This window comes from Typopeltis vanoorti, chromosome 25, assembly GCF_054136105.1.
Source record: "Typopeltis vanoorti isolate ZY-2024b chromosome 25, IOZ_Tvanoo_1.0, whole genome shotgun sequence".
NCBI lineage: Eukaryota > Metazoa > Arthropoda > Arachnida > Uropygi > Thelyphonidae > Typopeltis > Typopeltis vanoorti.
This window is the reverse complement of record NC_143573.1, coordinates 23255957-23272898: the sequence shown is the minus strand read 5'-3', so window position 1 is coordinate 23272898 and position 16942 is coordinate 23255957. Positions and strand designations below refer to the sequence as shown.

Genomic DNA, 16942 nt, shown 5'->3' with positions numbered 1-16942 from the left:
AACTGAAATGCCCTCTGACATTATCATCAAATCTAAAACTCCTTGACCTCTAGTTCCTTCTGTCACATGCTGCTTGAGAAAGATGTCTCGCAAAAGGTTAATAAATTCAGTTCCATTCTTCTCGTGAGATTTTACTGCTACCCAATTAATGTTTGGATAATTAAAGTCCCCCATTATGATTATTCTTTTTGCGCCCATCGTATTTATTTGGTGATGTATTTCTTCCTCACTAGCAACCAATCTACCAGGTCTGTAACAACACTCCACTATGTATTTGATCTTGTTAGATTCAGCCTTACACCAGATGGCTTCAAACTCATTGCCACACGAAAAATGGTTACTAGTATTACAATCATAGGTCTCAACACTAACTGATTTCAAGACATCCAATATCATTAGTGGCACCCCCTTCCTCTCCTATCCTGTCTATTCCTCTTACAAATACTGTATCCTTTGCACTCGATACCAGTTAGTATGTCTGATTGTGATATGTGACAATAAAGACACTGAAAAGTGATAGATCAATCTGAAAACTGCTGAGAGGCATTTAGAGCTGTTCGTGTCCTGTACAGCAATTGAGGATATATAAAAAAAATTATGATGATGAAAAGAACTTTGTCAACATATCAAGCAAAATGCTGAAACAAGTAATGCAGCCTACAATGACAGACTGAAGTGGTAATTAGTATGCTGTTTTCCAATCATGCACAAAAGTGAAGAAAATGCTAACAGGCATCACAAAGCCCAGCTGCTTGGTAAGGAAAAAAAGACAACACAGAAATAGGAAAATTCTGGTAGTTTCTTCAATATATGATTAAAGGTAGATATTGAATACAAGTTTACTATAATCATGAATCTAATATACAATATTATAGTTAAATATATATTTTCACTAAAGAATTTTTTCAGTTAAAAGCTGAAAGAAACTATTGCTATTCATAAACTTAACTGGACCCATTTCATAGAGAAATGGGTCAAGTTAAGTTTATGAATCATAACATTGTATTATTTAGGATTCTTACTCTGAAGGGTAATTTGAAGCTGTAGATAATGCTTTGGTTATTTCTTCAATGAAGTACGCTTAGCCTTTCATATAGAAAGTATATTCAATCTAAAGTTGTTGGAAGATGATTGAATGTTTGATATTGTTTTAGTAATTTATTTAATGAAGATTGTTGCAACTTTCATATATAAAGCAAATGAAGTTATTGAAGTGGATAAGATATGCTGTGTTCAATCTGTGATTAAGGAATAAACTGACTGATTTCAACAAGAAACAATTTTCTCCCTCTGTGTGAATTCAAGAAAGAATGAAGGTTCTGGTTCATGCAAGTTACTAAGATATCAACTTTCTGTTCAAAAATGGACAAAAACTGTTAGCTTATATAATTAAGAGGTAGTATAGAGTAGATATTTTCACATCTTTGTGGTATGATGTAAAGAATACAGTGGCACTTGCATTATTAAGTTATACTGGTGTGTGTGGTGCAGTGCGTGTTTCAATTAAAGATATTATTCCTTTGGTTATTAAGGTATCTGAAGACCCAATCTCTTATGAATTAAATAGTTAACAGGTTAAATTTATGAAACAAGTTATAAATTTAATCTGTTAACTATTTAATTGGAATAAATTGATACATGAAATGCTTGGAAATCACATCTGTGTGCAAGTTGATTTGCAGTTTAGTTTCAATTTTTTTTTAACATGAGTTAAATTAGTCAGAATCAAGGAAACAAATTTACACATTGTGCAAAAGACAGGACTAGATGCACAAAAAATCTCTCTCCTAACAAGCAAGGGCTATTTTTTCTTTCTCCCAATTTTGTATTTACTACGAAATAAGAAACATTTCATATCAAATTTCTGGATGGCATTATAATATCTATATTATGTCCAGTAGGTCCTACCTCAGTAATTTATTCACATTTTATAATACGGTGACAGCAGAATTGGATCAAGGAAATGGCTACATCATGATACTGCTGGACTCTGCAAAGACATATGAGAGAATACCGCATGGAAAACTATTACATAAGTTAGAGCAAATGAGAGTGGATATGAGGTTGGTGACATAGATGGAAGGTGGGGGCTGATAGACATCAGAGGGTGGTGTGATATCACGGCAAATGAGGGTGACTAGTGGAGTGCTCCAGGGCTCTGTACTAGGACCACTACTCTTTAATTTGTACATTAATAATATAGCAGAAGATTTGAAGGGGGGGGAGGCATTCACTTATGTGCCAATGCTACAAACTATGGGGGGGGAGCAATAGTTGAAAAAGGTGATGTAGATATCTTACAAAATGATTTAAATAAATCCTAGGTGTGAGCAAAGAACAACGGTTGTCAATTCAATGTTGTAAAATGTAATAACATTTTACAACATTGAATTGACAACCATTGAATGTTATAAAATGTAAGGTAATGTACTTTGGGATGAAAAGATTACACACTTCATATCATTGATGATACTAGTTTACAGGAAATTGAAGAGGCTAGTGATCTAGGCTAGTGATGGTGGATAGAAATTTGGAATTAAAAGGACTATTGCAAGAGCTGGCAAAATAGCTCAGAGGATTACTTGGATGCTGAAGAATACATTAACAAGTATAGATAGGGAAGTTATTATTCCTCTTTATAAGGCTATGATTCAGCATCATGTTCACTACTGTGCACAGATTTGGTAATCTGCATTTCTTGGGGATTGGAAGGTGGAGAGGATTCAGAGATGAGTGACTAAGCTGGTGACAGGTCTGTGGAATGTTCCCTATGAGGATAGATTAAGGATGTGTGGGTCGCAGAGTTTAGCTGACAAGTGAAAGAGAAGGGATATGAGAGACGCTTATAATTTCCTAAAGGGATACTATAAGATTAACACAGAAGAAATTTTTCAATACATGAGCAGTGGGGGAAAAACAAGGGGTCACACCTGGAAGCTGTCTAAGAGTGTGGTTAATAAGGGTGTGCAGACTAGATTCTTTACCTGGAGAATGGTGAATGTGCAGAATGGATTGACAGAGGTGGTTGTGAGCACCCTAACAGTGAATAGGTTTAAGGAGATGTATGATAGGTATTGTGTTAACGGATATAGGGGGTCTCCTATGATGAATCTTTTGACTCCATTGAGTGCCAATATAAATAATAATAATATTACAACATGCACGAGTCAGAATTTGGACACACTGGCAATGTTTCATTTGTAAGAATTTAAAGACTCCAGAGACATGGGATCTGAAATTATTGATAAATAAGTTATAAATGAATATAACATGATGTCGCTGATTAAGTGAAGACAATTATCAATCCTTCAAGTAGAGAAGAAAGCAGATAGAAAAGAAAGAATAGAATAAAAAGAATAACAATCTGTGAACCTGCAAACTTTATACCATTCTAAGCATAACAAAAGAAGCAGTAAGAAACAATACTTCTACAATTGGGAAATATTGACATTGTTTTTAAAGCAAATTACTGCAAACCTCTCCAAACATGCCCAACACTTCTCAATTCCTGATCCTAATTCCTGAATAAATGCAAGTGCAGCTCACAAAACATTTGAGCATGCACCATCCAAATGAAACATTTTCACAATATCTTTCTAAAATTGACATAAAAAATTTATGGTCAGTTTTTATATTAAAAAAAAAAACTCTTCTGACATCAATAATATGATAGGCTATTCAGGTTCATATAAAACCTATTAGTAGTATTTACAACTAATCACAATCAATTTCCTAATATTTATCCTCAAGGAGTGTTCAGGCTATATGATTAGCATTATCATTATTAATTTTCTATCAAAAATTTTCCTCCAAATTAGTCTACTGGTCAGTATTCCAATATTGTCATCTCTAACATTTTGGAGAGCCTCCATATCTCAGTTGACATAGATGAGTCCTTTGGTTGGAAAGACCCAGGTTCAAATCCCATCTATGATGTGAGGAACCTTTATCACATTTTTTCGATCAAACAGTGAGTTAGCAAGTCTCATAAAAAGATAGTGTTTTTTCTCCCAGAAATATGAGGTTTTTTTTCATTCCTCAGAACAGGCAAACTGACTCCTTGAACACATAGATTTACAGTCATAAATACTTATCCTTTGGGACGCAGCAGAGGAATGATGTGCTGGCTGTTTAATTCATCATGACCCTTAATCAGGGGATTCTACTTATCTTTAAGGGCTGATGGGATGAAGAAGAATATATTTCAGACTTCTATAATATATCTGAGTGAATTAAATGACCTATATCTTGGTCTTCCTCTGAATCTTTTCCCTGCCATCTAGACATCAAACACCTGTTTTGCTAACCTTTCCACTCCCATTCTTTTAAAGGGATCATACCACCGTAGATAAGCCCTCTCACAAATCTTGAATTGCTTGAATGCTTACAATGTCAAGTTTATTCCTAATATCTTCAAATTTAAACATGATTCTCACATTGATGCCATCTGCTCAAGCCAATTTAACTAAAAACTCTCAGATCTCATCATCATCAAATTCATGCCATGTACCCTCAAGGGGTGTACAGGATATGATAGTACTACATGAAAAAAATTACATCATTACTAACTTCCTATCTACAATTTTCCTCCAAATCAGTCTGTTACTTGTCAAGACTCCAACTTTATCAGATCTTATATTTCTATCGTCTAAGGCACTTTGTTCCATATCACTCCACCTATATCTTGGTCTTCCTCTGGGTCGTTTTGCTGCCAACCTGGCAGAGAACACTTGTTTCGCTAATCTTTCTTTGCCCATTCTATTTAAGTGACCATACCACCTGAGATTAGCTCTGCTAACGCATTCCTGGATGCTGACAATGTCAAGTTCTTTCTCGTTTTTAATATATTGCCATTGATGCCATCTGTTCACGCCTATAATCTTTCTCAGGACTCTCATATCTGAAGTCTCTAGTCTTTGGTCAAGTGTTTTACTTCTGACCCAGCTCTCAGATCCACAAGTTAAAACTGGTTTGAACACTGTCTTGTATAAGCTAATTTAGTGTTCCGACTAATTTCTCTCTTATTCCATATGAATTTATTCAATTGACTGCCTACTATACCAGCTTTGCTGATTCTGTTGTCTATTTCTATATTTAATTAACCATCTTCACTAAAAATCGTGCCTAAATAGCTGAAATATTTTACTTGTTCCACAGGTTCGCCATTCACAACACAGTTGACATTTTCAATGATTCTGACTATTTTCATTGTCTTTTTATTGCTGACCTTCATACCATATCTATTACAACAGTTATTCAATTTAGTCAGAGAATCTTGCAGACTTGTAGCGGATTTATTTAGAAGTATAACATCGCATAAAGCAAAGAGCTGACATTAGCATCTCCAATTTTGATATCATGTTTAATACCACTTTCCTTCATAATGTGATCCATATAGATAATGAATAACAGAGGGGATAATGTAGATCCTTGTCTCACACCAGATTTAACATTAAACCATCTTCCTGTACTTCCTTCAATTCTAACTCTCAGATCTTTGATCAAGTGTTCTATTTCTAACCCAACTCTCACATCCACAACTTAAAACTGCTGGTTTGAACACTATCTTGTACACTGCTAGTTTAGTGTTTTGGTCAATTTTTTTCCTATTCCATATATATGTATCAACTAGCTCCCAACCACACTAGCTTTTCTTATTCGGTTGTCTATTTCCAAATTTAATTTGCTGTCTTCACTAAAAACTGTGCCTAAATAGCTGAAATACTTTCTTGTTCTGCAAGTTTTCCATTGGGAATGCAGCTGAAGTTTTCTATACTCCTGCCTATTTTCATAGTTTTTTTTTTATTGCTGATTTTCATGCCAAATTTTTACAGCTGTTATTTGATTTAGTTCCTGGAGATATGCACTGGATGTGTTTAGGAGTTCATCCATGCATAAAGCAAAAAGCTAAATTTAATATCTACAATTCTAATCGATGCCATTTTCTTTCATAATGTGATCCATACTGATGATGACTAACAGTGAAGATAATGTGCACCCTTGTCTTACGGCTTATTTTACGTGAAACTTGTATTTCCTTTAATTATAACTGCTGACTAACAACTTAAACATATTGTATGAATGTTTTAAGTTGTTAGTCAACTTAAAACATTCATATAAGTTTTGAAAAAGCATTTCTCTGTGCACCTTGTTATGCTTTTTGCAGATCTACAAAACGTAAGTATAGTCACCTGATATATTTCCATGATTTCTCAACTATTTATCATAATAGTGAAAATCTCATCTTGACCTCTATTTGCCCTGAAACCAGCTTGTTCTTCAAGTTTCTCTTTCACAATTTTTTTCAGCCTTTTTTCTAAGTATGCTTGTATAATCTTACCAGAAACACTTAGTAGAGAAATTTCTCTCTAATTCTCACATTAGGCTTTATTCCCTTTTTACATATGGGAAGTATGAGAGCTTTATTCTAATCATCTGGAATTCTAACTTCTGACCGTGCTTAATCTACCCGTTGCAAAACTCTAAAACCTCTATTTCTGGTTGCATATCATCTACTTCAGCTACATTTCCACATTTTAGGAATTTCAGAGTTTTCTACATTTATTAATCTGCAGATGAAAATTTCACATAAGCAGTTTTAGCAGTTAAAATCCTTTATATTTGCTTACTGTTAATTTACTGTTAATACCACTGATAGGTGTGACTATTATTTGACTATCCAGGTGGTGACATTGCAGAAACGAATAAACCAGTAGATTATATGGGAATTGTGGTTAATGAAGTGGAGGTGAGTAGTCTATTGCATAACCTCAATGTCAATACATCTGTGGGATTGGATGGTATACCAGCTCGTGTTGTACGAGAAGCAGCTAAAGAATCGTCAGTACCCTTGACCATTTTGTTTAATTTGAGTCTCGGGTCTGGGTTAGTCCCGAGCGGGTGGAAAGAGGAGAAAATAGTTCCACTGCATAAAGGTGGTTCCAAGACTGCTGTTGTAAATTACCGACCGATTAGCATATCAGGAATCATTGTCAAGGTCTTAGAGAAAATAGTCAAGAGGAAAATACAAGATTGGATAGAAGAAAATGGGATACTGTATCGGGGACAGCATAGTTTTGTGAAGGGTAGGTCATGCCTCAGTAATTTGCTCACGTATTATAACACAGTGACGGCTGAACTGGATAGGGGTAATGGGTTTACGGTGATTCTACTGGACCTTGCCAAGGCCTTTGACAGGATTCCACATGGAATTCTAATCAGTAAATTGCAGCATATGGGAATGGACATAGGGTTGGTGAGATGGATAGGAGGGTGGTTGACGGAGAGATATCAGAGAGTGGTTTATTCAGGAGTGGAGTCTAAAAGACAGCCTGTGACTAGTGGTGTGCCACAAGGATCTGTTCTTGGACCACTGCTGTTTAATTTGTTCATAAATGATATAGGAAATGATCTGAGAGGAACAGTTCATTTGTTTGCGGATGATGCGAAGTTGGGTAGGGCAATAGTGAATGCAGATGACGTCAAAATTTTGCAGGATGATTTGGATAGATTGGAGGTCTGGGCTAAGGAGAATGGATGTCAGTTTAATGTGGCAAAATGTAAGGTTATGCATTTTGGGGTGAAAAGATTGGCGGCAGTTTACTGCATTGGTGGAACCCAGCTCCAGGAAATTGATGAGGCACGAGATTTAGGAGTGTTGGTGGATAAGGAATTGAAATTTAGGGGACACATTGCAAAAGTGACCAAAACAGCTCATCAAATCACTTGGTTGCTGAAGAATACGTTGACAAGCAGAGACAAGCAGGTTATTGTTCCTCTCTATCGAGCCTTGATAAGATCCCATCTAGACTACTGTGCTCAGATTTGGTCACCTACGTTTCTTCTTGATGGGGAGGAGGTGGAGAGGATCCAGAGGCGAGTGACCAAGATGATAGCAGGTCTGTGGAATGAACCGTATGAGAACAGGTCGAGGATTTGTGGGTTGCAAAAATTGGTTGATAGGCGGAAGAGGGGAGATATGATTGAGACATTCAAATTACTGAAAAGTTTCTATAAAATTAATTCAGAAGATATTTTTGAGAACAGGGCTGGTTGTGGGAGGACTAGGGGACATCCATGGAAACTGGGGAAAAGTGTGGTTAGTAAAGGTGTTAGAGCTGGGTTCTTTACTTTTAGAGTAGTGAATGAGTGGAATGCGCTCCCTGAGTCTGTAGTGGATGCTGTGACAGTGAATGAGTTTAAGGCGAGGTATGATAGATACTATATGAATGTCAGATAGTTGTGATGAATATGATTTGGGGCCTCCCTCGATGAGTCTAATGACTCCCTGGAGTTGCCCGTAATAATAGTAATAATAATAGTAATATTAATTAGGATCAACTTGCAAAATAAAACAATGAAGAAAAGCATTGATGCCATTCTCCTCCACAAGGTAAGCTATGCTAATTTAGTTATAATTCACTCACAACAAATAGGGAATTCATATTTCTGGGAGAAAACCTTGTACTTAAAGAAATATAAAGTAATGAACAACTCATTATTTGCATATTTTTTAACCCTGCAGAGGTCACGGCTGATCTGACAGACATACAAACAAACAATTGTTTAATATAAATATTCTTACACATATCCAGTGTATAGCTCAGAGGTCATGAGTAGCTATGCACACATATATTATGAATGATATCCCACACTGTTTATGCGATCAGTTTTGGTTTAACACCTGTTATGTAAAGGTGTGTGATATTTCATAGCAAATTGTATCTGAGAAATACTGCAACCTCCGATGTCAGTATAGTGTTAAATCTTGAATGAAGAGATTTCACTAAGAAATATTTCATTCAGGATTTAACAAGCTTTAACACACCAACAAGGATATACTTGTAGATAAGTAGAATTGTAAATTATTGGAAAGCCTTAAAGATATTGTATCTTGACATTGAATGATTCTATGTAAAGGAATATTACCTATCTTTGTATGTTTAACAAGGGAAGAATAATTTCTGAAATATATGTTAGCGTGTAAAATTATGAGTTCAAGGTATGCGAGCAAGACACTTGGATTAGCAGCAGAGCCTACGATAGTCACATATGCATGGAGCACAGTGCACACGCGAGCTTCCTGGAAGATGCGAAGAGAGAAGAATGGAACCTCGTGCAGAAGAATGGTGATGGGTAGAAAGGTGTGACGCAGAAGGGGTGCCGCTAAAGTGTAATATAAAAAGGCTTGGCTCCCCCAGTTCGGGACTTTTTCTCTTGGATTCCAGTTCTTCCTTGTGCTCTCCTGTTCAGAATCAGCGTCAGTCACTCGAGGGCCCGGAGATGTGTAGGTGAACCCGGCCAACGGAACAATGTCTCGACAGAGCAAACCAACCAAGTAGCGAGCGAGGTGTGGGCATTTCGTCAGCGTGCAGAGGAAATCTAAGCAAGCTGACCGTCATGCTAGACTGCGTGGACCAAATTAAGCAGAGCTGTTTCTCGTCTACATCGGAGAAGATAAATCATGATAGCGAGCTCCAAACCAGGCCTAGGAGAGACGACTCTCAGGATAAAGAACAAGTGAGCTGTAATGGGAATTAAAGATTGAGGGACAGACCTGAAGAAGTCTTAAAGATCAGGTAATGTACAAACCTTAGTCTCTTTTGTTGTGGAAGAAAGAATTAATGTATAATAGTGAACAGGAACATTCATTAGTAGAGCTCATATTATGTAAGAGGCAGGACTTTAGTATTTAGTCTAATAGCAAAGTGTTACAGCTCCAGGAACATAATTTAATGTATTGTAAATGTTGATCATGATTAGTATGTTACAGTATAATTGTATGTGACATTAATTGAATTAATGCCTGGAAGGAATTGTAGATCAAAGAATACAAAAGGACAATTAATTGGTTTGATAGCAGTGTCTCATGACAAGATTCAGCTATATAAATTATAGTTTGTTATATTAAGTTCTGTAACTTAAGAAAGTGATTATCTTAGCTGAGTGTATATTTGATGAAAGTGTATTGCATAAGTTATAATAAATGAACCTTTGTACTTTTTACCTAACTAGTTGCCTGATAAATGAATCCAATGCACCACTTATTAATTAGAACCTGAGTGGAATTTAATTGTTTAATGGAGACCACAACTGCAAAACTAGAGTTGGTACAGGAAATTTAGCAAATTTGAGCTAAGTATTTTATTAGAACGATTAACTGTGTGTCTGTGAGAGTTAACCCCTTGATTAAGAAGCTTTTCTAATTCTAAGGATTCTGAATGGCGCAGCAATAACAAATAAATTTTCCAGAACCTAACGAGGAGGTAACTCCAGATATTTGTAACAACGGAATTAGCTCTAGACAAAGGCAATCCCTTTGTTAATCTAATTCGCACACGTGAGCAATCTAAGCGACAGCCACAGTGTACAAAGGAGATTAAGTACTGAGTAGACATACAAAGAAAGGTATGAGTAGTGTTTCCATTACAACTAAGGAAGTACAATTTAAGGATAATTACAGAACAACAATTCAGATACCTCACATGCCATGTACAACAAAAAACATTAAAAAATACATTGTAACAATAGCATTGGTTTAGTTTTTTTTTATTATTTTTATTATTATTATTTACCATTGAAAATGGATTGAAAAATATATCGATTGGATAATCCATCAGATGTTGAAGAAATTTAGTGATTTTGTTACTCGAGTCTGATGATGAGAATGATAGAGTATAATGCGAAAGTGAAAGTATTATTTGATAGTAAATTGTATCTGAAGATATCGCGAACTCTGATGTCAGTATAGTATTGGTTTAGTTGTTGTTTTTCCTTTGTTCAATAATTTCTAGATTATAACTGCAAATAAATAAACCATCGTGTATTATATTTGCAGTATTTTTTTTTTTTAAGTTTTATCACCTTTTAGCACATACTAGTAATGAATGTATATCTCAGATACACGTGATCTACGTTGCAATTTTTTGAATGCATAGTTAATGAGTGCTTCTGCATCATTCAATAAACTGGCAAACTGTATGTAATAAAACAATTGTTGCTCAGAGATTTGTTCATCCCACTAGATGAAAAAAATGTTTTCCTATACCACTACCTTCTTGCAGTTCTTTCTGTATAAATAGTCTGCCCACCAAGCATACAGATTGTGCTTCTAATTTATTTCCAATGTACCTACAACACTCCCAGTGTGAAATAAAAATGTGCACTGTATTAAACTTGTATAAATTGCTAAGAGGGACTTCATTTCTTCTATCAGCAACTGTAGTGTTAATTATCCCCCAATTTGCTCATGAGGTCATATATGCTATTATATATACATACATTCAAGAAAGAAACAAATTTACAAATCATATACTTAAGTTCCTCTAATCAGATGCACACACTGGTATATCTGTTAAGACTTCTCTATACAGCCTCACAGGAATATTCATATTCCTCCTCACTGTGCTTTTCTAAATGAGATGAAAAGGCTATTTTCAGAGAATCAGTACCTTAAAAAAATGTTTCAGACAACAACTCTTCAAATTTCTCAAACAAGGAAAAGTTAAGAGTTAATAGTGAAGAATTTATAGAGACAAAAACAACACACATGTTGGAGTAATTACCTTTACTTCTAATTATGAAAATAATACTCAATCTTTCGACCTCTGTATTGAGGTCATCATTAGGAAAACATACATATATACAGGACATAAGCTATATAACACTACACAAAAGGAAGAAAAATCTAAATGCTTTGTTAATCATTTACCCTAGCCTGACCTCTGGTAGAAAAACAAAACAAAATAAAAAAACTTCAAATAAAAATAAAATAGAAATATGACTAAATAAAATATATCATCATCAAATTCCTGACATTTACCCTCAAGGGGTGTTGAAGGATATGATAGTACTACATGAAAAATTTACATCATTACTAACTTCCTATCTACAATTTTCCTCCAAATCAATATTACCTGTCAAGACTTCAACATTGTCAGATCTTATATTTCTATCTTCTAAGGCACTTTTTACCATATCAATCCACCTATATCTTAGTCTTCCTCTGGATCTTTTTCCTGCCAACTTAGCAGAGAACAATTGTTTTGCTAATCTTTTCTCTCCCATTCTATTTAAGTGGCCATACCACCTGAGATTAGCTCTGCTAACATATTGCTGGATATAACAATCTCAAGTTCTTTCCTCAATTTTAATATGACATTGCCATTGATGCCACCTGTTCACACCCCTAATCTTTCTCAGTACTCTCATATCTGGAGGTCTCTAGTCTTTGGTCAAATGTTTTACTTCTAACTCAGCTCTCAGATCCATATAAGTTAAAACTGATTTGGACACTGTCTTGTATACTATCTTTGAACACTGTCTTGTAACAAAATATATACAAAATTAAAAATTAATTCACAAAATAAAATAAACTTTTTATAACAGAACTACATTAAACAATTTCAGGAGTCCCATCATGTTAAGATTTTCTTCTTTTTGGAGTTGTTCTGGATGCTATATTGAATAAGGGTCCCTCCAGATTCTTGGAATTATTAATCTATCATCTTGTTTAGATTCAGATGATGTTTCAGTATCTCACAGGTTTCACTGAACTTTCTTTCAAACCAGGTTTTGGTGCAGTGTAGGAACTTGGTGCCTTTCCAGTTGATTCTGTGACATGCTTGAAGTGCATGGTCTGACAGGCTTGTTTTACCATAGTGGTGGAATTTAATTTTGCATTTAAGTTTGTCTTTTCTTATTGGGGTGGTGCATCATGTTCCCCCTATGTAGGGTAGGTGCACTGAATTTTGGTGGAAAAACCCCTGGGCAGGCAAGGTTGGGGGAGGATCTTTGGAAGAGCTGAGTATATTTTTTAATTTAGCAGGAGGTTTGAAGGTTGCCTTAATATTGAATTTATGTATTGTTCTATCTAATTTTTCTGATGTGCCCCTAATGTATGGTATGGCTATGGAATTCTTGTGATCTATTTTGCTTTTAATGGCATTTTTATGGAGTATCTTGTGAACTATTTTTTTATTGCAGCCATATTTTATAAATGTTTGACTAATTTCATTTTCTTTGTTCAGCACCTGCTCTTTGCAGCAAATTGTTAGGGCTCTATGTCTGAGGATGCTGATGACTCTTAGTTTTTGTGTTGGATGGTGATATCCAAAACAACTCCAAACAGAAAAAAACGTTAATATGAGAGGACTCCTGAAATTGTTTAATGTAGTTCTGCTATAAATACTTTTATTTAATCATTTGTATATTATTATACTGATTGTACAAAAAGTTCATTTTATTTTGTGAATTAATTTTTAATTTTGCATATATTTTATTTAGTCATATTGATTTTCAAAGCATGATTATCAAAGCATTTAGATTCTTCTTCCTTTTGTGTAGTGTCATGTAGCTTGTGTCCTGTACATATCTATGTTTTCCTGATGATGATGACCTCAATAGAGAGGTCAAAAGATTGAGTATTATTTTCATAATTAGAAGTAAAGTAATTACTCCAACATGTGTGCTTTTTTTCTCCATAAATTCTTCACTTTGAATGTTGACCAACATATAACCTTAAAAGAAAGAAAGGAAAAGTTGGAGGGTGATATTCTGGATGAATCAGGTGGGTGTGGTAAAAGAGATTAGAGAATCCCAAGTGTACTTTTTTTTCTCTCCCCACTACCAATTTATAACTGTGCAGTGTGATCTGCTGTGTCAAAATTATCAAAAAAAGAAAGAAAGATAGGTTATCCTACAAAGGGAATGGAATGCTGTTAAAAATTATTACGATTGCAACCAAAGCCACAAGGCCAGTATGATATTGATGATTCTTATTCTTCAGTCAGTTTGTTTATGTTGTGATTTTATAAACTCTCTCTCTCTGAAGTTGGATATAGGATTACTGGCAGTCACCATTTGAAAAGAGCAATCCTCATTTTAATATTTTATTACACTTATAATTTGATATCACTGCTTTAGGAGTCCAGCACAACATGACCTTTGGAGTTTCTTTTTAGGATATCAAACTGCCTAGTACCCTAAAATTTTTCAAGTAAATTCAATGAAACTATAAATGAACAGTAATAAAATAAACTATTTATTTTATTAATTTTTCTGTGACTTGAGAAGAGTTAAATAAGAAATATAGCATACGTCTCTTCTTGGCCAACTGGCTAGAACTTTATATTCGTTTGGCGGAAAACCTTGAGATGCTACATACATAAGGAGGACACTAAGAGGACTAGATGCTTTAAATCGCCTGGTCTTTATTTCACCAGTAGGCAGACGGATACGTATGTGACTAATTGGCTCTGGACACATTTCTGGAGGTTCTGATGGTAGCTGTTCCTCTAATGAACGACAAATAGCCTGAAATAAGGAAACATGTTGTCACCTAACCATTTAAGAAATGTTAATGATATATTAACATAAATCTAACATTATTTTAGCTTTGTTCATGAATATTAAGATGAATGGCTATTTAAGTGTGCAGCATTTAAGTTCAGATATCTCCAATTAATATATTTTAATGGTTGATATATATATATATATATATATATATATATATATATATATGTTAAAGATACCAAGCTATTTTAAACCTGGTTTTACTTTCTATATATATATATATATATATATATTATCACTACTATCAATATATTATAATATCACAATATACTAATGCTTCATGAAGAGGACATTTTTTGACACGTAAACATCGCATCACATATTCCCGTCAATAGTCCAGATGTGCAGTCACAAATACGGGCACTTTTGAGCCTTTTAAACGGTTGCTGCAGCTGGTCAAATTCTTAGCATTCCAGTGGTTTTAAACCACCCAGAATGCGACACAGGGTGTGCACTGAGACAATAGAAGAAATCAGTGGCTGTGATTGGTTATTGTGTCACAGCCAATTCAATTAAACATTGTCATTTGTCATGAGCTGCTGCTTTTGTATTCTGAGTTTTCATCTGTTCTGCTTATGTGAAGTGTGAACTGATGTGTTTAAAACACTGATATCCATAAGATTTTAATATATAATTTCCTATAAATAATTTATAACTTTTTTGCCCATATTTACAATGTGAAACAGTGTTGACAATCTACAAAATGCATGATCTTCTGCCAGAGCTTACATCTCTTCTTCCAAATTTACTATTATATTTACACCTTTGAGTAATTCAAAAATATCAACCGAATACGGCAATTATTATTATTGCTTTATTATATATCTAAAAACAAAACACATCGTCCCCCACTCTACATAGATTTCGTTACAATTAACTGCGCTGGACTAATTAAGATGCACACTGATGTACTATGGAACTCTTAACATTTTTATACATAGATAAAAATGCAATCATTCAGTCAAACTGACATGAATTTTATAGCGCGGGTTGCATAAGCCACACAACAGTGCACTCAACCAAATGGGCATGTGACACCACTGATATATATATATATATATATATATATATATAGTTATTTTCGTGGTTGCTTGAGCTTTTTACAAAATGCCTATATGCTTTACTTTCTAACTCACGTATAATACTATTATTTTACTTTAATCCTTTAGTAATCTACTTAGCTTTACTCCCCCCATTACAATGCCATAGAGTATATTCCTACTCATACTAGTATCATAGACTGAGGAAAAGCCTCTGGCTGGGACCAAATCCTTAATCTATGTTGCTAGATCAAATACATTAATTCCTAAAAGTAATAATACCAAACATGGCAAACAGCAATGTTTGGCATCATCCTTACTAAAGTTGCCAGCAGACACAGGCTTGCACTAGTCTAGATTGGTTCATGAATTTCACAAATCATAGGTGCTTTATTTTTAGGTTTTTTTTTTTCCCCTCGGTATTTTTGTTCTTCATTTCTTCATTCTGCTGTTACAGAATATTTACATTGTTATTCTTCCAGAATAACAATATAAATTGTTATTCTTCCAAAAAGCAACAAGTGCAACATTCATAAGCAAAATTTAATATTAATGATTTTGCAGAATTAATAAATTAGCTATTCTATTTATTTTGAAATTTGCTTACTTCTCTGTCTTCTCTCTCATGAGCTATAAGTAAAATATATAAGTTGGCCAATTATCTATTTTATAGACAACTTAGATGTCATTTGAGACATGTCTTTAGTGATGAAATGCATATAATAGCTACGAGACACATCCAGAAAGTAAGGTCAGGTCAAGAATTAAAAAGAAAAAAAAAAAAAAAAAATTGGTAGAGAAGAAAAAGTTTTATTATGCCCAAAATACCTATTATAGTTTACTTTTCCACATATTAACCACTGACTTCCAGACATTTTTGGTATTATTGTACCAAGCTTCTTCATACCACATCAAAGTCTACCACCAGCATGTTCAACCACTGAGTCACACTGTTCTTCAGTTCCTCATTATCTTCAAAGTGCTGAGATGGAAGCCACTGCTTCATATGAAGGAACAAGAGGTAGTCATATAATAAATTTAGTTTAATCCTTTATCCAAGCGTGTGCAAACAAAGTTTGCACCTGAAAGTATCTTCAGGACTGGGGTAAAGTAGTACAACACCGGGCAACTCCTTGCAAAGGTGGAGCAAGCCACCAACACTCCTATCTCGGTATCTCCCATAATGCAAAACACATCTCCTTGCGGATATGTATAATGTTATGCATTAAGGGAAGGGCCACTACCCAGACTAGTTTCGTTGGGGTCTTTTTTTTTTATTGAGTTCTCTTCAGTGGGAGCCAGGCCCAAGTGGAGATACCAGGCAGAAGCATTAGTAAGGTGATCTCCTCCTATAGAAGCTGCCAAACGGTGTGCCACACTTAGTGTGAGGTTCGGGGTGTAGAGTGGATGGTTTGAAAAGTTCCCACCCAAACTTTTGAATTTGCTGAATTGCTCGTCTGAGTTTCTTCAGCATTTCATAATACAAATTAACATTAATTGTTCATCCCTTCTGAAGGAAATCTATGAACAAAATCCATTTTTCAGTCCCA

At 34.7% G+C, this 16942-nt stretch overlaps 1 protein-coding gene across 1 annotated transcript in view; it reads right to left on the bottom strand.

The window, feature by feature from the left end:
• Positions 1-16942, bottom strand: part of casp (Fas associated factor casp) — a 439916-nt gene that overhangs the window by 20356 nt on the left and 402618 nt on the right. The window contains exon 17 of the mRNA XM_090414528.1: positions 14098-14313. Within this exon, the coding sequence (XP_090270654.1) occupies positions 14098-14313 (216 nt within the window). The remainder of the gene's footprint in view (positions 1-14097; positions 14314-16942) is intronic.